The sequence below is a fragment of the Carassius carassius genome, chromosome 47 (assembly GCF_963082965.1).
Source record: "Carassius carassius chromosome 47, fCarCar2.1, whole genome shotgun sequence".
Taxonomy (NCBI): Eukaryota; Metazoa; Chordata; class Actinopteri; order Cypriniformes; family Cyprinidae; genus Carassius; species Carassius carassius.
The window spans coordinates 4,885,786-4,910,444 of NC_081801.1; the positions used below are offsets into that span (position 1 = coordinate 4,885,786).

Consider the following 24,659-nt stretch of genomic DNA (forward strand, 5'->3'; position numbering starts at 1 on the left):
GTATTTGCTACATTTGTGTAAGCAGTTCACATAAAAAATAAACATTGAAACGCTGTACATACCAGATCCGTCGTAATAACGAGTCATAAACACATCCACAGCTGTAAATCCCGGTTTAGTTAGAAAGGTAAGGGTCCACTGAACGACATCTCATGAAGCACGTTAAGTCAAACGAAGCAATAACGTTGTAATATGGATCATAATTCCTTTGTTTACATTTCATTTCTTCAGCGAGAGAATTGTTTGTGTCCGTTATGGAAACATTTTATTATTTATTTATTTACAGTAAATATTTATTTAAAATAAATGTGTAATAAAAATAAGTACTTATTAATTCATTATCCTTTCTTTCAAAGTTCTTTATTTATTTGAATAAGTAAATATTTATTTATTTATTTACTTTGTTACTTATTTGAATAAAAAAATAGTTAATATGTATTGATTTATTTTTAAATACAAGTATAATAAAAATAAGGAAATAAGTGTCTACTAATTAATTATTCATACTTTCCAAGTCCTATATTTATTAATACATTTATTAAAATGAGCAAATATTAATTTATTTATTTACCAATTTAAGTAATTGAATAAGTACTAATTAATTAATTGTCCATTATACTTTTCTGCAGCACCCCCATCAACCCCCCCCCCCACCCCCCCACCCCCGTACTTTCTGAGCTGCACGTTATCTTGGGCGTGCAACTTTTAAAAAAAAAATAAATAAATAAAAAAAAAACAGTATTACAGATGTTGGCATGCCATTGAGGATGGCTTGGCACAGACCTGGAAACCCTGAACATGTATTTAATAGTGCAGTTTAGGTCACACTGAACAAGCAGTTCCTTTAGCTTTGTACTGATGCCAGCTAAATCCAGACAGATGCTGCAGCTGAAGTCTTCAACACACAACACAGCTCATTACTGACTCCACGTTTAATTCACACCTACAGCTCTTTAATTATTTTGCGCAAGTGTCTAATTATTATTTAATTTGTAGTGTTCATCCTTTGTCTTTTTCATTACATTTAATTTTCAAAAGAAGAAAATGAACTAAGCAGAGAAGTACTGCTGTTTGGTTGAGTTCTAGTTCTGCTTCACGCTGGCTTCTAAATGGACACTTGCTGGTTTTGTTCAGCAAGCATTTGTCAGTGCTGGGAACAAGTATTGTGCAAGAAATGTGTTTTCTGGAGGTGTTTTCACATTCATATTTTGCTAATTTATACTAATACTTTTATTTTTAATAGTGGAAGATATTTATTCATTTATTGTCTCCACATGCTTTTGCATGCAATGCCTAGCTACATTAATTAAAATACAGATTTACAGGTCTCAGACACCACTTTATTTGGTAGCCTAATTTGTCAATGCATTGGATTCTCATGGGTTTGAGTTATTTACAATAATTTGAATATCTTTGTTTGTATTTCAAAGGCATCTTGCAGACAATAAACTGAAAGGCCTTTATTTGAGTGTCTAAGTCTTTAAATTTGACTCATGTTTTCTGAGATTAGGTCCCATCTTTTATTTAGGACAAACTTTATAATGTTAGACTCCTTTGTTTTTGCTGATTGCTATTTTTACACAATACTATGGAAAATAGCTTCAGGATAATTATGATGAGGTCTTTGTGTCAGCTAAAATCTGTCTGTCTGCCTGTCAACAAGCCATCCTGTTATTGTCACGTCAAACTAGAGTAAATGTGTCTCTGGTCACTAAAAGTGCCTCCTCTGTTAATCCTCTGTCTTGCTTCTTGTGAGGTAAACCTGGTCACTTTAATAAAGGTGACAGTACCACTAGAGCAGAGAAATTGATTATCACTGTTGTAATATGATTAGAATCTCTGTTCATCTGTTTAAATCGTTACACATTTAGTTGACTTTGCAGCACGTTACCCATTTATCATGTGAATAAAAATGTTTACTTTACAGAGATGAAAAAGCTCCCTGCTCTTTGAAGTTAATTAGAACCTCTTTAGAGCATCAAAGGTGTTTTTGTTTTATTAAGTACCCAACAAGGTAAAAGGTTGAAAAGCTTTTTAACATAAACTACCAGTCCAAATAGTTTTGATCTAAAGGCTTTTGATTAGATGCTTAAAAATAACATTACTAAAATAACAGACAAAATAACAGTAACACAAATGTCATTTATTAACTTTACTAGATACTAGTTACTTTTACTAGTTACTAGTTATGTCATGTTACTAGTTATGCCTCTTCTGTTTTGTTGTTGTTGTTGTTTTTGATGTAACTTCATTTACCACACTACTAATCAAAAATGTTCTGCTCAAGAAACATTTCTTATTATGTAGAACATATGTTTTGTGCTGCTTAACTTTTTTTGAAAACTATGATAAAATTGTTTGGGGTAAGATAAAAAAAAAAAAAACAGACAAAACAAATAAATGGTTTTATAAACCAAGAATACATTAAATTGCTAAAGTATAAGTACCAGTAAAGATAAAGACATTTATAATTGTATTAAAATGTTGAAAATATTACAAGAAAATAAGCTGAAAAACACATTAGTTAAAAAATAAAATGAAAGAAAGAAGGAAAGAAAGGTGTTTCCAAACTTCTAACTCAAACACAAGCTCCTTGGTATGTTGATAAATATATGATTTTCTTGTTTCACATTTGCTTGTGCATGATGTGTCTCTTTACTGGAAAACCCCGGGGGAATCACGTCCAAACCTCTGGTTCCTCCGGTGCTCTTCAGCCTGAGAGCTGCTCTTGGTTGGAGGCGCTGAGAGTCTCACGACGCTGGTCTTGATTGACTTATCTCTCTTTGATTGACTTATCTCTCTTCATTTTCAGATGGAGATCAGGGGGTCAGGACTCTCTACATGACCTATGCAGAAGCTGTTGAACCTGATGCCTCCGCAGCCTGGAGAGCTACGTTTTACTGCTGAAGTCAGTAAAGTTGGGATTTACCTTGATGGGAGGCTCAATTATAGTCTTGGTTCATCTTTAGTCAGGTACTGTATAAACTAAATAATGTTTTAATCTAATACAAATGGTTTTATTACTATATACGATAATTATAGCCATAATTTGAATGGTCCAACCTGACTGCAACAGAAGACATTTTTATAGGGCAGATGAGGTAGAAATATCTCCTTTTGCAACCAGTACTGCTAAATTGCTCCCGAAATTTTCATTTTAACTTCGTACATTGTATGCAGTGGTAATTTTTTTCTTCTTTTTATGCCTTTGGCAGACACTTTTTTATTTTTTTATTTTTAGCAAAGCAACTTTCACTGTATTATGTGCCAAGTACTCTCCTTCAAGGTTCATATATAAGGACCTAACAAACCCTGAAACATATAGCCAATACATAAAGAAAATCAAAACGACAAAGAAACAGATAATTTAATTAAATCTAACAGAATATATGAAGAGTTCAGATGCAAAAGCCTCTAAGTGCCATCTGAAATTTTCATCTAAAATTAGGTTTTTTATCAGGCTCCTATATTTATGTTCAGTTATTTCACTTGAATAGCCTGGAAAAGGACCTGCACATTGCCATTAAAGTAAAATGACTCAACCTAAGCATAGGAGCTTGATAAAAATAATAATTTTAGATGAAAATTTCAGATGGCACTTAGAGGCTTTTGCATCTGAACTCTTCATATATACTGTATTACTGTATACACACACACACACACACACACACACATACACAGTATATATATATATATATATATATATATATATATAATGATTTCTTTGAATGACACAACATTGTTTCTCTGTTTTCGCAGTTGACAGATGGGAAGTCCCGTCTAAAGTGCATCTTTGCTCCGAGCAATGTAGTATAGTATAATATAGGATCAGTGCAGTTAAAAAGCAGTGTTTTGTTTGAAATCTGACAATATATTTTAATTCCTAATAGGTAATTTTTATTTATTTATATATTTATTAGGAGAACAGGCTATTTGTTTTGCCGGCTTTGAGTTGCGTTTCTAGTCTTTAAACCTCAGAAGACAGAGCAGATTTCTTGGGCTTTATTGTGCTGCTTCGAAATGCCTTCAGTCAGAACTTTTAATAACAGAAGATGTTTGCTCCAGGTCTCTGGGACTGTACAATGACTCTGCAGAGAATTGCTAAATAAAATCTAGGAAAAGCAGAATTTGGTGACGTGAGAAAAGGATGAGATGGATGAGGAACACTGCACTGCTCTGGAGACAGACATGATCTTTTGTTTACAGAAATCCGGTTTAGTGACAATAGAACTACAGATCACAGAGCTGAAAAATGGTTTTTGAATCCATTTGGAGATCTGGAAATGGATCCATGTGACCTCTTAATTGTGGAATAAGTCAGAGATGTCAGAGTGGGAGAAGAGGTTGAGCTTTTTCCCATCTATTGGAGCAAATTGCAGAAAATGAGGCACAATCAATAAATACCCTACCTATGGCTGAATAGCAAATAACACCTTAAACAGATTTCGCTTTTAGAAAGTATCCTAAATTCACATAAAGATATGGAATTAATAATAATAAAAATTGATTTAATATTTTTTAATTAATCTTTTTAAAATAAATTAAAGACCCATGTGACTTACTCAATGGTTACAACATCCATTACCATTTTTATTTTGCATCAGCCCAGCTAGCAAAAATCTATTCTAAGAACATTTTGCCAACATTGTCATTAAAGGGTTAGTTCACCCAAAAATTAAACTTAGCCCATAAATGACTCACCCTCAAGCAGGGCTTGATTTGTGCCGGAACAAGCCGGGTCCGGATCCGACACCTCCGAAATCCGATCCGGCACCTCATTTTGGCGGATCCCCCTCCTCCAGGGGCGGCTTTTCCGTATGGCAGACAGAGAATAGCCAGATATGTGCCATGAAAATTATCAGAAATTAATATCTCTATTTTAATTCGTTATTATTATTTTAAATCACAGGGTTTTAGAAAAATGTAACAACTGATAAGTATTTAAAGTAGCTTGTAAAACTTCGTAATGCCATTGGATCCTCAAGCTCTCGTGAAACCTCACATGCCTTCAGTCAGATTGACGCGCGTGCACGGCTGGAGGAAACAGATCTCTGCTTATCCGCAAAGCAAGGGTAAACAAATAACTGTTTGAACACTATGTGTGCTTGAAGACGGGATAAGTAGGTTTTTTGCCATCTAGCCAAAATACTTTTGTACGTTTTAAATATCCTGCTGTGCATAATTGCTTAATCGTTTATAGATTTTGGCTAAGCGTATTAAACAACAAGAAAAAACTAACCGCCCATAGCAACAATAAACGTTATACCCTAACCTGTAAAAGGTGATGATGGCATTTAATGCGCTGCACTTGCCTCAGATGCAGACAAAACACAGATCTCCTCATTCGCCGGCCAAAGACCTTGTTAACTCCATTTGAGCTTGTTTTTATATAGCCTAACGTTAATTGCACGTGTCTGATACAACACAAGCAGTGTTGTTTTATTATTGATTTTTCTGCCTTTTCTTTCTTTTCCCCCTGTATTTTAGTAGAGTGTGCCATTTGTCAAAACCCATCAGACATCATATTGTTGGTATTTGGATGCTTAAGCAAAAAAAAACTATGAAAAATAACTCGTATATTATACTCGCGAGGCAGCTTTATACGTGCGAGATTTGGATGTGACTGTGAGGGCATATAATATAGCCTGTGGAGCGCGCGAGTACCAAATGACTTAAAATACTTAAAAGGTGTTCATATTATACATTTTTGTGACAATGAAACAATTACCTGATTAGTCAAGTGACAGTTTTGTCAGCTGTCCCGATCGAAATGTAAGTCTTGTATTGCAGCGCGCGCAGGTCGCTTTAGTACAGACAAGATGCGCTAATGAGTAGCGCGCTCCGAGAGAGTTCATAGATTCGAAGACTGGGTTCGAATGACTGATTTAATCTAATAGTTTGTGTTGATTTATTTTATTATTCAAATCTAGGTTAAATAAATGCTGGAATTTCCCTCATAATAAACTTGAAAGCTGCGAGAATTATTAAAACCATGCGATATAGCTACACCCAGAAATTTAGGACCAGATTAAATATAACTCTATTACACAGGCATTTCCATGTTATTCAAGACCTTACAGACTAAATGCAACTGGAGCACGCTCTTTAAATCTCTTAAACTGGTCCAGCAATGTGATTGCGCGAGTGTACCGTTACCTCTTCCTCCTGTAATCACATGCCGGATCCGTTACCCCGCTTTGTTTCGGGACCTCGCAATTTACAAATTAAGCACTGCCCTCAAGTCATCCTAGGTGTATATAACTTTCTTCTTTCAGACGAATCCAGTCGGAGTTATAAAAAAAATTGTCTTTGATCTTTAAATCTGTTTAATGGCACTCAGCGGGTGATGCAGTGCATCAGTACAAAACAAATTAAATAAAAAGCACCCATCCGTAATAATAGACTAATAATAGTCTCACATGGCTCTGGGGGGGTGAACAAAGTCCTCCTGTAGTGAATTGATGTGTTTTTGTAAGAAAAATAACCATATTTAAAACTTAATAATCATTTTAATCTAGCTTGCGCTCAGTTTTGTACATGGAATATGGATATTTTTCTTACAAATATGCATCGATTAGCACAGGAGGCATTTGTTCTTCCCCCGTAGCTTTTTATTAAAGATGGGTGCTTTTGTTTAACTTCTTTTGGACCGATGCACTACAACACCCACTGAGTGCCATGAAACAGCTTGAAATATCAAAGACAATTTTTTAAATATCTCCGACTGGATTCATCTGAAAGAAGAAATTCATATACACCTAATTTTCATTTTTCGTTGAACTAACACTTTAAGTTCCCATATATTTCTGAATGTTATCCAACTCAAATTAAATGTTTCAGAAAAAGGTTTCATGGTAACGTTTTTTTATGCTAACATTTTATAAACATTATTATAGACCATATACAGTAGCTTTGAACCAACATCCTATTACTGTTACTGGAAGAATGTTTGTTCACAACTTTGAGAGAATCTAACCAGAGAATTAACTAGAGAACGTTCCCTGTTAGCTGGGAGTTTCCACCAGAAGTGACAATTTTGTTCTCTTGAACACAAATAGCGTAAATTCCAAATGGCTTTTTTGCACCCTTGAGGATCACTTCGGGAAGGGAATGCACTTTGTAGTGAACAACTGAATACCTTCATGAAGGGCCCTTCCAGAAGTCTGTTAGTGAAGGGAACATGTGATGGTCATTTCATGAAAGTGATTTATGTTTGTGATCATGTGATCTTTAGTTAGGAGATCTTGCTATGCATTTTAAAGCAAAGTTGGGATTGATTTCGACTTCATATACAAACGTAAGTAGAAAAGGCTAAATTTATCTTTATTTTGATGTGATACTGTTTGATGTGAGACTGTAGTGCAGTGATCCTCACTATTTTTTTCACAAGAGCCACATTGGCAGAGCAAAATCAAAAGGCGATCCACTTTTATGACAACATACTAAGTCACCTTTGCAAATGTGCATTTCTACATATGAATTGGACATCCCACAAAAAAGAAATAATACGGCCAATACATATTCGTTTAAGAACAGATTTACTTTAATAGTGGGATGAGCGAAAGCTGGCATGCATGTCAAACAAAATGCCCCCAAAAGAAAAAAAAATCTCTATGTTTTCAGTGCTGATGCATTCATGTAACATTTAAGGGCACCTTAAAGCTGTCACAACGAACCGGCAAAATTAATGATTATGAATATGTAAAATATAGCAGAAGACATTTAATTTTTTTTTATGTCATTCGGCTAGAAAGATGCTGACTCGTGATCTTCGCAGTAGTGAACGCGCCTGAGAGAAATGCACATTTCATACGGGAGGGAGAGCTGTCTGTTTTCTTTCGTTTTGAATTGTTTTGTTTAAAAGTAGACATTTCAAGCTTTATATACAGCCTATTTGTCGGGTCTGTGAGGCAACTGAGTTTCGGTTCATTCATGAGACAAACTCCAGGTTCACACCGGCTCCTTCGTATTGTGGTTATCTATTTTCTATTTACTTCTTATTAAATCCAGACAATTGGTTGATGAAACCTTGAATAAAATTAAGATACAATTAATACAAAACGAAATCAAATTTAAAGACAGGCTTTGTGCTTTCTGTTTGAGGTCTCAGTGAAAGTTTTAAAGCAGTCTTAGTGCCGCTGTCAGAGCGCTCACGTCAGTAACGGAGAACTGTCCCATCCATAAGATTTTTTTTTTATATACATTTCTAAATAAATGCGACTTATAGTCCAGTGCGAGGCTAGGCCTATATGTTTTTTCTTCTTCATGGAGCATTTTTTGACTAATGCGCCTTATAGGCTACTCCGGAGCGACTTATATTGATAGGCTACACCTGTATGAATTCTCATTTTACTTTTTGAACTCCATTATTGAGCCGAGTTTTGCTTGAAAATAGTCTACTGTTGATGACTGTGCAAGACTAATGGATTCAGGGTCAGGCTTGAATGAGCATGCTTCAGACTCGTGGTGTGAGCAGAGCGAAATTGGAGCGGGAAATGCGACGCTCCGTCCACCGTCCTTTTGAAATTGCCGCTCTGCGCTCTGTCCAAGATCCGAGATTATTAGTAAATAAGACACAGTGAGACAATGTTTAAATAAAATAATAATAATAATAAGAAGAAATCTTTATTTTCATTAATTATTTGCAATATTTATTTCATTACCTTCACCAAGGGAGTTCCAAATGCTTTTACGAGACAATATTGCCCCACACCCTTCAAAGAACACACTTCAAGGGCTTTGCCTTCAAAGGGAGTAGGGCACAGGGATGCTCACTTCTGTTTGGAATTTGCCCATCATTTTTTTTAAATAATCCTTTCTTTTTTTATTTTAATTTGTAAACAATTAATATAATAGTGTCTTCATATAATATAATGTTTTTTTTTTTCAAATTATTATTATTAAATAAATAACCTACAAATTTAAGATTAAATTTTACAGTAAATCACAGCATTAAATGCAGGCAGGGACATAATATTCCCATTTTTGGCATTAATTAAATTAGCAATTTATGGAAACATACTTAGTGATTGCAGTCTTAGAAAGCATTGCTAAAGAAACTGAAGTGCCACAGTGATGTAAACACTGCAATTCAAATTGAACAAGCCATCTGGCAATCCTTGCATCATGAATCGTTAGAACTGAAAGATATCTCTGCAAATTTTCATTTCTGGCTCTGTTTCTCAGTAAAATACAGAGATATGAAAAGTGTAACTATGCGTTTCATAAGGAGAACAAATCTCCAGGAAGAAGCTAATGAGTCTGACACATAAAGAATCACAGAAACATCTTTCCAGCTAATTAAGAGAGTCAGTATGAAGTGAACGCCTCACAGAGACCGAAAAAAAAAAGAAAAGAAAAAAAAGCATGCTTATGAGAAAAAACTCAGTTTTGGAGATCAGAACTGCCTTTGCTTTTTGAAGAAGCTTCTAGAAAATGTCTGATGTTCTGTACTGTACTGCATGAAGCTTTTCCCCCAAATTCAATGCCATAAATGCCCTCGGTATCCTTTTAACCTTTCACACCTCGTTTAAACTGAGATTGCAACCAATGCAACAAAACTAGAAAGCTCCCATTACAATCAACATGCCTTTTGATGCACGGCTTCGTTGATGGATGCGTTCTAGTTGTATTGCATTGTTAGCTTGTATTGTAGACATGCTTTTGGATGAGAAAAGCACTATAGCATATCTTTAGAGATACTAAACCGCATGCCCGGTCATGGCAGCCCAATTTTGTCTTCTTTCAGAGCAGATAAAGCCTGTAATCTTGCTGTGATCACAGTCACACTGCTGTGTTGCTAGCAGACATTTTAGATCAGCTCAGATGAGTGAGGATCAGGATGTGAACTTCAGTTAGAGGCTTAGTTTATGGTACCAGACCTGTTTATATGGGACGTCTGATTGCTGCAGAGGAATATGAGTTGCTATAATTAAAACTATATATATATATATATATATATATATATATATATATATATATATATATATATATATAAACTTTACAATTAGGTTCCATTTGTAAAAATCTGATAACTACATTAGCATGAACTAATAATGAAAAATACTTCAAAAGCATTCATTAATCTAATGTTAATCTTAACACATATTTATTGTTTATTTAATAGGTTAACTGCTGTAAAAACATATTGCTCTTTATTGTTAGTTAATGCATTAACTAAAAAGTTACCCAAAAAATTCAAAAGTAAATAAAATATAAACATTTTATTTCAGTTAGTTGCTAAAGCAAAATTTTTCATTTAAAACTTGATGCACTAAAACAACAAACTAAAATAAACTCAAATAAAAATGAACAACTATATAGACTTACTTTAAAAAACGAAAATAAATAACGTAGCAAAAATACGTAATACAAAAAAAAACAATAATATAAACTAAAAAAACTAAAAACTAATTAAAAATATTATTAAAATCTATGATAATATTATCTCAATGATAACAAAATAACACTGTCAAGATATGAGCCTTTTCATGCTCCTAAACATTGCAATTTCAGATGCTTTTCAGTAACTTATTTTTAATATGGGGAAAAATACAGAAACAAAGCTTCTACTTCTGTAGATTTTTGCAATTAATTCAGCTTGAACAAAATCTTTGTGTTCCCTTTTTTGTTATATATATATATATTTTTTTTATTCAGATTTACATTGAATATTCAGCATCCTTCACATAGTGATTTGCAATTGGTCCTCTTTCTTGCGTTCATTTGCATTTGAATTGTTATTGGTTGTTTCTTTCTTACATCTATTAAACTGTCTATCTGTCTATCTACCTTTTTAATGGAGGATAGACACCTGCATTGCATTGGATGGATGCATGTTGTACCATTGTAACAGCAAACTGAGATGGATACAGCATTTCATTTAGACAGAATAAAGCTTAACATCTAAAAGCTGAACATACTTAAAACTTTAAAACTATTGTTTTGCTGCCTTGCACTTACTGCTGTTACCTTATCTGTGAAAATAAAAGTGCAGCTTTCCTATACTGCTTGGGTGGTCAAATTATCAGTTGCCCCTTCTGCTCTACAAATGCATTTCATTCACATCAAACCCATCCATTTATGTGTACCGTCATCAGGACCCTGCTGCCCAGACCAGAGTCTCCCAGTGGGGCAGCGGACAAAACAGCCTCAGTGAGCAAACTGGTGTTCACAGCCAAAATGTCACCTTGAGTTCTGCTTTCATACTGTACTAGTATCCCGGCCTAAACGGAGATCAGATATCTGAGATCTATTTATCTATTTGGATTCATTTTAGAACCAAATACATGTATTCAAAGTGAAAAAATTAAGAGAGAAAAAATTATCTTAAAAAAAAAGTACATCTGGAATTTTGTGATAAAGAATGATGTGTACTTTATTCAACATGCATCACATATCCAGTCTTGAGTAGCCGTAATAATTATTTTATTGAAATCAAGAGAGAAAAGAGAAAAGCAACTTTAGAATATATATACATGTATACATAAAAACACACACAAATAATTAAGGTTTTTCTATTTAGAATATATATATGTATATATATATATATATATATATATACAGTACAGACTAAAAGTTTGGACACACCTTCTCATTCAAAGAGTTTTCTTTATTTTCATGACTATGAAAATTGTAGATTCACACTGAAGGCATCAACTATGAATTAACACATGTGGAATTATATATGAAATTATATACATAAAAAAGTGTGAAACAACTGAAAATATGTCATATTCTAGGTTCTTCAAAGTAGCCACCTTTTGCTTTGATTACTGCTTTGCACACTCTTGGCATTCTCTTGATGAGCTTCAAGAGGTAGTCACCTGAAATGGTCTTCCAACAGTCTTGAAGGAGTTCCCCGAGAGATGCTTATCTCTTGTTGGCCCTTTAGCCTTCTGTCTGCGGTCCAGCTCACCCCTAAACCATCTCGATTGGGTTCATGTCCGGTGACTGTGGAGGCCAGGTCATCTGGCGCAGCACCCCATCACTCTCCTTCTTGGTCAAATAGCCCTTGATGCCTTCAGTGTGACTCTACAATTTTCATAGTCATGAAAATAAAGAAAACTCTTTGAATGAGAAGATGTGTCCAAACTTTTGGTCTGTACTGTATATATATGCTATATAGACCTCTGTATATATGTGTAGGCTATACTAATATGAAAACATTGTTTCATAACCACTGACTTGGTATAAACTTATGAAGACTTGCCTTGTTCTTTTGACTTTTTCCAAACCCATAGCTTGGTTTCTTAAATTACATTTGCTATATACTGTATATATATATATATATATATATATATATATATATTTATATAAATTCTGAATTGACATTTGAAACTGATGGAAATTCTTGCTTAATTATTGTCACGTGAAACACAGCTGTTTTTGTTACCATTAAGTAGGTTTGGTTGCCTGAAAGGATGTGCGCTTTAAATAAAAATAATAAGAAAAAATGTTAACCCAAATTGGAAAATGCGGTCATCATTTAATCACCCTCATGTTGTTCCAAACCTGTCAAGGTTACTTCAGGATGATTGGGACATTATTCTCCAGTCATTTTAATAGCAATCAATCAACCTGAATTCACCCCATGACTTTCTTATCTCCTTCACTGACAGAAAAATTGATGCATAGATGCAATAAACTAATGAGTAAAAGACTTTCAAACTTTATTACATTTTTTCATCTGTCTCGTTCCAGCTACTGTAATAGGGAACATTCTCAGAAATTTAGCTGATGTTCCAGCAAGATTCTCTCAAATAAACAAAACTTTCTTCCAGTAATAATTAACTATGTTAATAGAGCATTCATTCAAAGCCATCTGGTCTTTAACTACATTCTTAAAATAGTAACACATTATATATACATGTGTATACATATATATATACATTGTTTATTGAAATGTTTTAGACAGATGTTGGATTTATTCATTTTTTTTTTACATAAAAAACTGGACGTTAATGAAAGGCAAGATTATTTTCTGAACTTTAACCTACTACATATATGTGTACATTATGTGTGTGAATTAATCCTGCTCATCTCCATTTCACGGTCCTCTTTAATGGATTCATCTGTATTCTGCTTTGCATGAATTCCATTAAGGGGCATTCTGGATAGATTTGTCTTATAAAGTCTGCCGCTTCGGCTAGTTTTGTGCCGCCATTTCATCTCTCCTGTGAAGTAATTTACAGGAAAACTTCTGGCTGCTGTCATTGGTTTGGGAGATCTTTCTTGGTAAATGAAAATATTCGGGACAGTATGTAGAGTTTTGTTGCTTTTGGTTTGACACAATATGCTCATGGTAAGGATAAGTTGTGTTAATACTTCACCAAAGTCAAGTTATGTTGTTTATGATCTGACATGAAGTGTCTTCAGCTGCTTTGCTGGTCTCAGAGTTTCAGTTTGCCTCTTAACTTCACTTTTATGCCTGTGGCTGTAAATGCACATCCATTCGCTTTGGATGTGTGAGTTTGTGTGAAATCATTTGTCAACGGTTATCATGGTGAACTGGGATTGATTAGTGAAGATTGCTAATAGTTTGTTTCAAACCCCTAACCCTAAGTATTAATAATTTGTATCATTCAAATATGAATGATACACCTTGTGAAGGCTAATATTAGCATGTTTTATGTGTCTGAAATACATTGAAATATTTTCACACATTTTGCTTAGACAAAATTAATGCGTGATTGAAAATGATCATAGTAAAATTAAGCTATATTTATATTTACATTTCTTAAATTTATATCATCTTTCAGAATCTTTCAGAATAGTCAACTTGATAGCCAAATACGCTATCTTTTAAAAATGTTATTCGAATTTGAACAAAAAAGCTAAATAAATTAAATATTAAACCGGCGGGTATTCAAATGAAGAGTTTAATAATAAAATAAACACAAAACAGCGCGTGGACGACTGTAATGCACAAACAAAACTAAAACACAAAATAAAGTCCAGGCCTGGTTAATTAATTGAATAATTAATTTATAATTAGCATTTAATAATGAATTCAAAATAATGCACAACTGAATAAATAGTAAGAAAATTACTCAAATCTCGGTTCAGTGGTTTATGATTAGTTCACGCTTGATAAATATTATCAATTATTAAGATTTTTTTTAATCAAACATCTTAAAAATTGTATTCTTAAAATGTTTAATTATGTTTTTATATTTAAGGGTAAAATAGGGTAAGGGTATTATGAAATCCTGATTAATAATCTAGTTTTGGTCATTAATCAAAACCTGAAGAGGATTTACATATAAAGAGATGCAAATGTTGCATGCAGACTTATTAGGCATGCAGAAGTCTAATAATCCCTGTTTTGAGGATTGTGAATTATGAATCCAAAGTGTGTGTAAAGTGTCCCGTTAATCAGCACCAACCATGAGAGGGTCTGTCTCAATGTATGAATACTTCATGACTGATAACAGCATCCGAGGGGAATGAATGGAAATCCTGACCATCCCAAAGAAATCATTTTTTATTTCACCACAAGAGTCACTGACATGTCTTCTCTGTTCCTTTCACCAAATTTATATTTCGTTCTCTCCCACTGTCACTGTGTCACACACTTTCTTTTAAATCTCTGTACTTATACAGCACAGAAAGCAAGATGACCTTAACATTAAGAAAATGTTAAATAGTTCATCTATATTTCTGCAACACATTCAACTGTACTGTTTCAGTACAACATTTAATTTCATTCCACTTACATAATTCTGGACACAACAGGAAGTGACGGGGATTTTTAAATTGGTTTCTAGGCCTTCTTCCACCTCTGTTTCCTCCTTGCAGGTGTTTCAGGTCCTACATTATACAATTACTCAGTTTTCTACAAACAGACTAAATGATTTTGGACTTTTTCTACTGTCACCTGAAATTTACAGTCATTATATGTGGATTAATCATGTACGGATTCAGCTTTTGGACACACAATGGAGGGTTCTTGAACAAGGGAACAAAAGGATTTGGTTAGATCAATCTTTCCTTTTACCTTTGGCTGCGAAGAGCTTGGCTTTACAGACTGGACTATTTTATGTTCACAGTGAATGGATTTCTTCTGTGTTGTTGTTAGTTGTTTGTGTACACCAGCAAAAATAGGATTTATTTAGTGAGTGACTTTAATATCTTTATATGTGTTAGCAGAAGTGTTTCCAAAGCACTGAAATGTGGTTCTGAGTGACTTTGTATGTTAGGGGGTTCTGTGTGTTTGCAAGGCTGTTGAAGATCCACATCAAGATACTGATGTTTTTATTCTTTTTTTCTTTATTGGCATTGATGGTTCTATGAAGAAAATTTAACATGCAACCTTTCCATTAGACAAAAGGTTATTTAAAATGTTCTTCAGATTATTAAAATGGTCTTCAAACTTATAAAAAATGGTTCTTTTAAGAACTGTTCATTGAAAGGTTCTTTGGGTACATTTCTTCTGTGACGTTGCTGTGGAAATTCCTTTTTGGAAACTTTATTTGTAAGAGTGTATGTCTAGATTGGCATCATAATAACAGCGCAAATGTTTGTTACCACGCCTGAGATTTTAGCAAAGAATATTTACCATTTTTCATGAGTCAATATTAAAATCTGAACTCATTCATAACTGCAAAATCTAATTGCACACCTCATTCATGTCTGTATATTGTAAATCTAATAATAAATAACGCAAGCAAAAGTTGAAGATTAAATGGCAACTCATCACAAAAACACACTGAAGCATGGTGGTAAATGGCAATAGTTCTTTTATTTTTCTCTCTATATTTTAAAGGTTTATTATTTACAAAGAAACAAAATAAAACCCAAAAATAAATCGAAATAATAAAATAAAATCGAAAAAAAAAATTGACAAACACCGTTTGTCTGCATATAGGTGTAAGAAAGTATACATTTACCTTTCTTTATTCAGGATCAAGTAACTAATTGTTCATGTATATTTATTGAATGATTTCCCCCCATTTTTTTTTAATTCTTTTTGTATTTTTTAAACCAAGCATTGGTGTACATGAACAAGCATAATGAAAAAAAATATATAGCTGAGATAAAGAAGAGCTTGAGGCCTGTTCTAGAACCTTCCTTCATTTGCATCACGTCATTGAACATATCAAACAGAATGATTTCACCTGAATCGTGGAGGCTGCAAACCAACCGTTTTGGTTTTTCCCTTTATTTAAACATCACTCCTCCTTTTCCTTTTGCATTGTTCATTTCCCATCACATAAACACATATGATAAAAACAAACAAACATACAAAGATATGTGCTGGTTTTCTTAAATGCCTCCTCAGAAAGTGACAGCATTCTCTTTTTTAGTGTATTGTTGAATGAATGCCTCTCCTTCCCAATCCGGAATTCTAACAGTGTTTAAAGCTGAGAGGAAAAAGCACATTAATACGGGAAGCGTTCCCCTCTGAAGGCAAGTACAGTTTCAAAAAATAGCTGATACCCAGAATACCGCTGACCGTCCTATCTGTACACTAGTTTCTATACACCATGGCATAGCAGGAGTTAAGCGCTTGTCCCGTTGGCCAGGGGCAGAGGATGTGATTCTGGATGATGCAGCAACCCTTTTAGTTAACCAACTAATGTATGAGTTTCTGCGTCTAAGTTTCTCTATTTCTTTAAACAGAAAGTGCAATTCACAATGAAAGTTTGTTTTGAAATGTTTCACTTTGGCCAGTTTCATTCCACACAACATCAACGCCAACATCAGTGGCTAAAAAGTTAACTTCCACACACATTTAACCAATGATTCCAGCTGATACTGATTTGTTTGCGAATAGATATACTTGGTATTTTCACTAGTATGTCAATCGCACGCGCCGAGCAAATGTCATCCTTTTGCTCCGATATGTTTGGCCATTCCCATTGCTTTTTGTTCTTGTCGGAAAACACTGAACATAGACGTATACACTTGTTTACATACACGTGTGCGCGAATGAGTCACACTCATAAAATTAACAGGATGAAACATGGCTATAGTTTAGGCACAAATACTTAAGAATTTCCTTTTCATGAAAATGCATTGTTTCTGATATGCACAGAGAACGTCTAAGCAGACAATGAACAAAAAAACATAATCTCACAATACATTTAAACATCAACGTTTTTTTTTTATAGTTTCTCTTTTAAGTAGCCTATTTGTGACAATGCATGCGATTATGGTCGCTGTATGGGATTTGCACTGGTACAGTACTGACACGTGGGGGTTTTTTTTGTTTTTTTTTAATATTGTTATCTTTTAAACATTGTGCAAGGGGGCTTGGAGACTTTGCACAGGTCAGATGAGTTTTTGCATTGTTCTACCGACTTTCAGTAGCAATATTGAATGAATAAATTAAAAATAGATGGGGTCACAGCTGCTGGTTACCCCTAGTTAAATCTGTTTTACCTCCAATATAGATAACTGACATGCTAAGTCTAAAGCCCCGAACTGGATGAATCAACATACGGGAGAGATAAAAACCTTAATGCAAAGCAGCTTCTGGTTTTCTTTCTTTTAACATCTATATTTGCTCATCTATCCTTTGTTGGATTCACATAGTTTCTCTTGAAATCATACGTAATGGTTCTGCAGGCCATTTCCATAATTGTGTTGTGGCAGCTGTGCCTCTAGGTCACGGATATTTATGTTTCATAACATAGACCTAAAGGTTGACGTGTTTTTGTAAAACTAGCAGAGCAAATAAATACATGAATGTCAAGTTTGAATGTTTTTCAAAGTCTTTAAATGCAAAAAATAATGGAAAAAGCATAACCAGAACATCTACTTCTATGTAATATTATGAAGTTGGAGTAGTGTGTACATCTGTTAATACTGGTCAATGAGAAAAACACTATTAATATGAAACTATTATAAAACAAAGCATTTATCGATGTATGCAGGCAGCCTATGGCTTCCTTCTGTTACACCAGCGCAGGAAATGATCAACTAAATCATCTGATTCCCATTAAAAACATAACATAAAATGATGATGATTAAAACATAAATGATGATGTAACATTGGCTAAATGCATTAAGCTCTACTGATGATGATGATGATGATGCATATCCCCCCCCCCACTGCAGTGGTTTCGTGCCACTGTAATCACTCATATAACTTTATGTTATGACCAGCATGTTATTGTTCAATACATATATTGTCTTTAGTATACCTACTGTGTTATGCTACTAATTGCATTAAGGTTTTCTTATCTGTAATGAATCTTTCTGATGTTTGTTGTCATATATTACCATTTGTGTGTGTATGTACAGTACAGACCAAAAGTTTGGACACACCTTCTCATTCAAAGAGTTTTCTTTATTTTCATGACTATGAAAATTGTAGAGTCACACTGAAGGCATCAAGGGCTATTTGAGCAAGAAGGAGAGTGATGGGTTGCTGCGCCAGATGACCTGGCCTCCACAGTCACCGGAAACTGAACCCAATCGATATGGTTTAGGGGTGAGCTGGACCGCAGACAGAAGGCAAAAGGGCCAACAAGAGATAAGCATCTCTCGGGGAACTCCTTCAAGACTGTTGGAAGACCATTTCAGGTGACTACCTCTTGAAGCTCATCAAGAGAATGCCAAGAGTGTGCAAAGCAGTAATCAAAGCAAAAGGTGGCTACTTTGAAGAACCTAGAATATGACATATTTTCAGTTTTTTCACAATTTTTTGTTATGTATATAATTCCATATATAATTCCACATGTGTTAATTCATAGTTTTGATGCCTTCAGTGTGAATCTACAATTTTCATAGTCATGAAAATAAAGAAAACTCTTTGAATGAGAAGGTGTGTCCAAACTTTTGGTCTGTACTGTATGTATGTGTGTGTATATATATATATATATATACACACACACACACACACACACACACACACACATACACACACACATATATATATATATATATATATATATATATATATATATATATATGCATATGCATATTCAGTATAGGCATTACCCAGGCGGCTGACAGAGATAAGACATTGCCATGTTTGAGAAATGCACCACACATTACTTTTGTAAATACTAGTTCTACAAAACTATGTACAACACACATATAGGTAATCTTTATATCACAGTCTATTGCATAATGGTGATTATCTTTAGTTTTATAAATATTGTACAGTAAATGTACAGTCTTTAAGTGACATTTCATAATGTCCTCCTTGTCCTTAAATCCGATATATAAAATAAAACCATCCAATTTGACCACGCATCCTTTGTAAAAAATTAAAAGAAAAAAAAATACATTCCCTTTAATGCACAAATGCTGTCTTGAAACCCAACGGAATTACTGCACAACACAAAGTATTGCAGAGATCGAAACTGCACCTTGATTTGATGCTCTGAGCATTTTCTAATATAATTTTTTTTCCAGCCGCTAAAAGTTTTAGATGTGCTTTTTAAACAATTCAGTATTTCCCAGGTTCGATTTGCACAAACATTTTCCACAGTGATGCCAAAAGCTGCTGAATGCTGGACTTGTTTTGTCATCTCGTTGAGAACAAAGATGGTAAATAAAACACATTCAGAAGCATTCCAGTAACAAAAACAATAACAAAAAAAATCCAGACTGTAAGGAAAATATCAACAGGAATGAACATCTTCAGACACATTATAGTCACATATGTTAGAGAGGAAGACTTGTGTTTATACTAGAGTTGTTGTTTTTTTCTCATGTGGTCAATACCAAATATTCTAGTTGGATTTGCTCATATATATTTGTACAATATACATTCTTAAGTTGAATGGGAAGTGTGTCTAAAATATAGTATAAGGAAATTCTGTTCAGGATAGCTATGAGGTTATTTTTTTCTCAGAGGAAGTTGGAGGAAAGTCTTTTCCACATTCTTTAGTCTCTCCTTAAAAATCACTCAAATTATCTTTAAAAAAAAATGAACATGAAAAAACATAAAACAGGATCATAAATTTGATGCGAACCGCATCTTGTCTTGTTCCGTCTCTGTACTGCTTAAGACTGCCGACTCTCTCCTGGAGCCTGTGGAATCCCTGTGCTGAGCACTAGAGGGCGCCGGGCGCACCGGTGGTAATGCGCCCGATGACATCTGCCGGAAAAGGGCAACCCTCTGTGGAACGTTGGTGCGGATGCCGCTTTGCAGGACAGAGCCCGGGGCCTGGACGCCTGCCACGGATCCAATGGGTGACTGAATGGAAGCGAGTGATTCGCCCGATGTGGGATGTGCCCGGGCAGCAAATGAGGTCTCGTGGGGCAGTGATGGCTGCGAGGCAGAGAGGTGGCGTATGTCCTTGCTCAGGTTGCCTGACTGGAGCACCTGTGCGCTATTGTGGACATCACTCCTCTGAGGAGACGCCCCTTTTGATTGCTGCGGCTGTTGTGGCGGTTGTTGAGGTATGGAAGCAGGCGAGGGCTGCTGGGATAAGGGTTGCTGTACAAGGGACAGTTGGGAGGCCGTCGGTGATCCGTACTGGAATGTTCGGCTGGCTATAGGGGTTTGCACTGGGGGACTGCAAATGGATGTGGTGAACGAACAAGGAGACATGATTGCCCCTGTTTGCTGCTGCAAGGGAGTAGGGGGATTTGCAGAAGAGGTGCTCAAGTTGCCGTGAGAAACGCTTGGTGCCGAAAACGTGACGCCCTGTGAGGGCGGCATGCGGCCTGACAGGGTTATAGTAGCGGAGGTGCTGTAACTTAGTGGGGCGGCCTGCTGCTGTAATTGGTTGTTCCCAAGAATGGCAGTTGCTGTACTGAACGGTGGCTGGGCGGGAGAGTTAATGATGGAGTTTCCAGACATCGGCGTGGAGTTCATCCCCGTGACCGATTGCTTCCGATCCACCATCATCACCATCTCTCGGTCCTGCCGGATGATCTGCTTCAGCAGCTCGTTCTCCTGAGTGTTGAAGACGCCAGCGTTCAGATCCTTCTGGAATTTTTGGAGCAGGAGTGAGTTCTTCTTCCCTGTTTGGAGGTGAAACCGAAAGAGAGTCAGTTTTTAGTCGGGCTGAGTGGGTAACATTTAGACTAGGGGTGTCCTGACTCAGTCCTGGAGGGCCGGTGTCCTGCAGAGTTTAGCTCCAATCCTAATTAAACACACCTGAATCAGCTAATCAAGGTCTTTCTAGGCATACTAGAAACTTCCAGGCAGGTGTGTTGAGGCAAGTTGGAGCTAAACTCTGCAGGACACCGGCCCTCCAGGACCAAGTTTGGACACCCTTAGTCTAGACCAAATGGGACAACAAAGGGTGTTGAACAGTGAGAGGAGAAGCACAAAGGTATCACAAATGTAGAAAGGGGAGGCTAGTCACCCATAAATAGAGATTTTGGAGTAGGAATGATGTTGGATTCAACATCTGGAGGTGCTTACCTCATATGGTTATGAACTCAATCTCAATCTCACATTTGTTTTTCACTGTTGCTAGAGCAAATACAAACATTTTGGAGTCTAAAACATCACAATCTCAGAGCACACCACAGATAAATTACGAGTTTCATTACCCTGCTGAAAAACAAGCGTCAAGCCTTTGCTTTTTTTAGAGGGGTTTTGAGCACTTGATAAGGCTCTGAGACCACAACCAGCTAAACTTAGCTGTCGACAAGCTTGGCCAGGCTAGGAGACGAGATAGATTGGGTATGTCTAAGCTGTTTGTTTTCCAGCGGGGTATCTATTTACTATAAGAGAACAAACACAATGTTTTATTGCACTACACTGAGTAATAGTAGGCCTTTACTCTGAAAAAAATATATATATCGTCATCAGCTAATGATCCCACAAGCCTTTCCTAGGATATTTCTGGGTATAAACTTAGTTGTAGTTGTTGTATTCATGACTGTTATTGTCTCTTCTCTTAAATATTTGCTTTTTATTGTCCATCTACCCTAATAGCTAAGTTAGGCTAAGGTTTTGTGTTGGGGGAGGAATGGGAGTGTCACTTTAAAAATAATTTTCAAAAAGACAAAAAAAAAAGTTTTAAATTAAATGTAACAGTAAAATTAAATAAATTGATTTAGCATTGGAAAATGAATAAATAAAAGCTATTTGCATTTTTGATCAATTTAAATATATAAATATGAAATATAATTTATAATTTGTTACATTTAGTAACATTTTAAACGTCAATTTACTTTGTTTTATTATTTTCAAATACCTATTTATTTGCAATTTTGGAAAGTTATTTACATTTTTATTTATACAGATTATGCTTAAAAATTTTTTTTTTTTTTTATTGGAACTACATATAGGTATAATCATTGATCAATACAATTAATAGTCATCTGTTTGATCTGTTTCTTTGGGTTACTGTGAAATCAATGCCATATGCTATAAATTGGAAGTTGAAATAAGGAAAATCAACTGATTGACTGACTGATGTTTGTAAACAATTCTAGAAGGTTATTAGGGTTTTCAAATATGAATTTAACTTCACTCCAGTGTGCCAAATGGATTTAGATCTGTTTCTTTTAAAGTTTCTTTTCAAGTCACAGTTTTGCTGCTATCATAAATGAGGGATGTATCGATTTTTCCATGAAACTCTACTATTACTGCCCTTTTGTACACAATAGCTGAGCATAGCTTTATTGTTACATAAGACGACTGAGTAGAGCTCTTATGAGCTGAATGCATAAAACAATAGGATATCAATCTCTCCGCCATAGCTGTATGACAGAATCATGCAGGAGGAATCCTGAGGTTTTTAAAATTCAAGGTGAAAAGGTTTCATGACCCAGCTGCTCTTTGGGACATATAAAGTTTTACAGTCAAACTGTCTGCAGTGTTGAGCGCAGAGCTGTTATATATTTAATCATTAAGGAAGGACTATTACACCATTTTGTGATTAGAGGAAAAAATTATTTTAGATTGAATTTAAGACTTTATTATTGTGGGACTAGTTTATGGGGGGCGGCGGGGTTCTAATAGTTTTGCAATGCGTCAAAACAGGTGGTGATAAATATTTAATCACTGCATCATGAATACTATTCTTTAAACTTTGGAAAAGTTCCATGAACAATACCATAGCATTTAAAAAAAATTTTTTTTGGAAAAGCATGCATAAATTGTCACGAATACCTGTCAGGCATTACTGAAATAGTAAAAAAATAATGGGCAAAAGACTTGATAAACCAAGATGGCTTAAGTAGACGGGCACATACAGTAAGATTTAATGTGATATGGAAATAATACTTTTGTTGTATAAACATACACTACATAGCCAAAAGTATGTGGACATTAGCCATCATCGCCAGATGGATGATGGTTTAAATTAAAATAAGAACAACATGATCTGCTATTAAGAACATAATGTGGTAAAGCATGAAAGTAAACTGTCAGGATGAAGGAATTTCAACACTGTCTCCAAATAGCTTACTGTAATACATGCATTTTATTTAAGACCATTCCCACGGGGGGAAGCGATCAATAACCAATAACACAGAGTTTCAGCACCACTTCATTTGTTATTAGCTGAGGGAGAAAATGTGAGATATCATGTCACTTGAGAAAGAAAGGGGCTCTTGAGGATGAACAAGTCCGGTCTCGACAGGAACGGTTATTCAGGGGACAGGAATAATGTATACATAATCGTGGTAAGAACAAAAGCCTCCCTGGAGACGTCTCTGAGTTTTTACAGTCCTGTCGTAACCTTGCGTATCCAAATATACGCTATTTCCTTACACAAATATAGTGACTGATTGCACATTATTTTTACAACCCACCCTGAAAGAAATGGCCTTTGTGCGTTTGTTCTCGGAAGGCAAAGGCCATGATGTGTAATCTACCGACACGCCACAGACTACGGTCTACTTCTAAATTAAGACTCAATGTATATCTATAAACTTACGTGATGTCTGAAAAGAGGTTTGGAGGTATCGTGAATTCTGTGAATGAGGGGTTGATCAGAAACATGTTATTCACAGGACTCTAAAGCGCCAGCAGAGAAGGGGATCTAGACAAGGTCCTTCAAGATCAATCAGTCATTAAATGGAAAGAATGCAATCTCAAACCAAAGTGATCTAATTAGTAGTCATGAGCATTTGAGCAACATGAGCAACATGAGCATTTAAGTATAAAGTCCATTTGATGTACTAGAGCAGTGGTTCCCAAACTTTTCCATTCCACGACCCACCTAGACAAGTGTAATATATTTCACGACCCACCAAAATATTAAAAAAAAAAAAAAAACAACGAGTGAAATTACTTTAAACCTAATCTTACTTAAAATTTTTATGACAGAAATTAAGTATTTAAGAAAAATAACCATTTTATTTTAGAGTACAACTGAAAATTTCACTACAAATTTACAAGTTTTAATTTTTGTTTACTGGCGTTAAAATATGTAGTGTCCATAAAAACGTGAAGCAGGCTCACTCCAGTGAAGTGTGATCTGCGCTGCTGTGTTTTGTTGCATTCATGATCCTTCCGTGTGTGTCGGCGAGAACGGAGCACAATCCAACACTTTTTTAGAAAAGCATAAGAAGCAAAGCAGAACTATCTAAAACAGTTTGGAGATTAAAATAATTGTGAAATAGGTAAAAAAAGACCGATTGAACCTTTTAATGACATTGCTCTGAGACCTTCAAAACACGCAACGCACACGGACTTAATTGCAATTTGAAAATCACACTAAGGATATTGCAGTTCATTATTAATGTTGGTGGGCTATATCGTTGTGATGAGTGGGTTCCCAGTTCCCGCC

The 24,659-nt window shown here is 35.2% G+C and overlaps 1 protein-coding gene and 1 long non-coding RNA gene across 3 annotated transcripts in view; both read right to left on the reverse strand.

The window, feature by feature from the left end:
• Nucleotides 1-18,879: 18,879 nt before the first annotated feature.
• LOC132130044 (potassium/sodium hyperpolarization-activated cyclic nucleotide-gated channel 1-like) overlaps nucleotides 18,880-24,659 on the reverse strand; it is a 98,693-nt gene continuing 92,913 nt past the window's right edge. The window contains exon 8 of one of the 2 annotated variants that reach the window (XM_059541642.1): nucleotides 18,880-20,928. In XM_059541642.1, the coding sequence (XP_059397625.1) occupies nucleotides 19,913-20,928 (1,016 nt within the window). In that variant the 3' untranslated portion in view covers nucleotides 18,880-19,912. The remainder of the gene's footprint in view (nucleotides 20,929-24,659) is intronic. The other variant, XM_059541643.1, reaches the window with a different exon arrangement.
• On the reverse strand, nucleotides 21,934-23,053 carry LOC132130049 (uncharacterized). Its single transcript, XR_009428662.1, has 3 exons — nucleotides 22,692-23,053; nucleotides 22,204-22,652; nucleotides 21,934-22,169 (listed from the first exon to the last, which is right to left on the reverse strand). It is a non-coding gene; the product is annotated as an uncharacterized LOC132130049 (long non-coding RNA).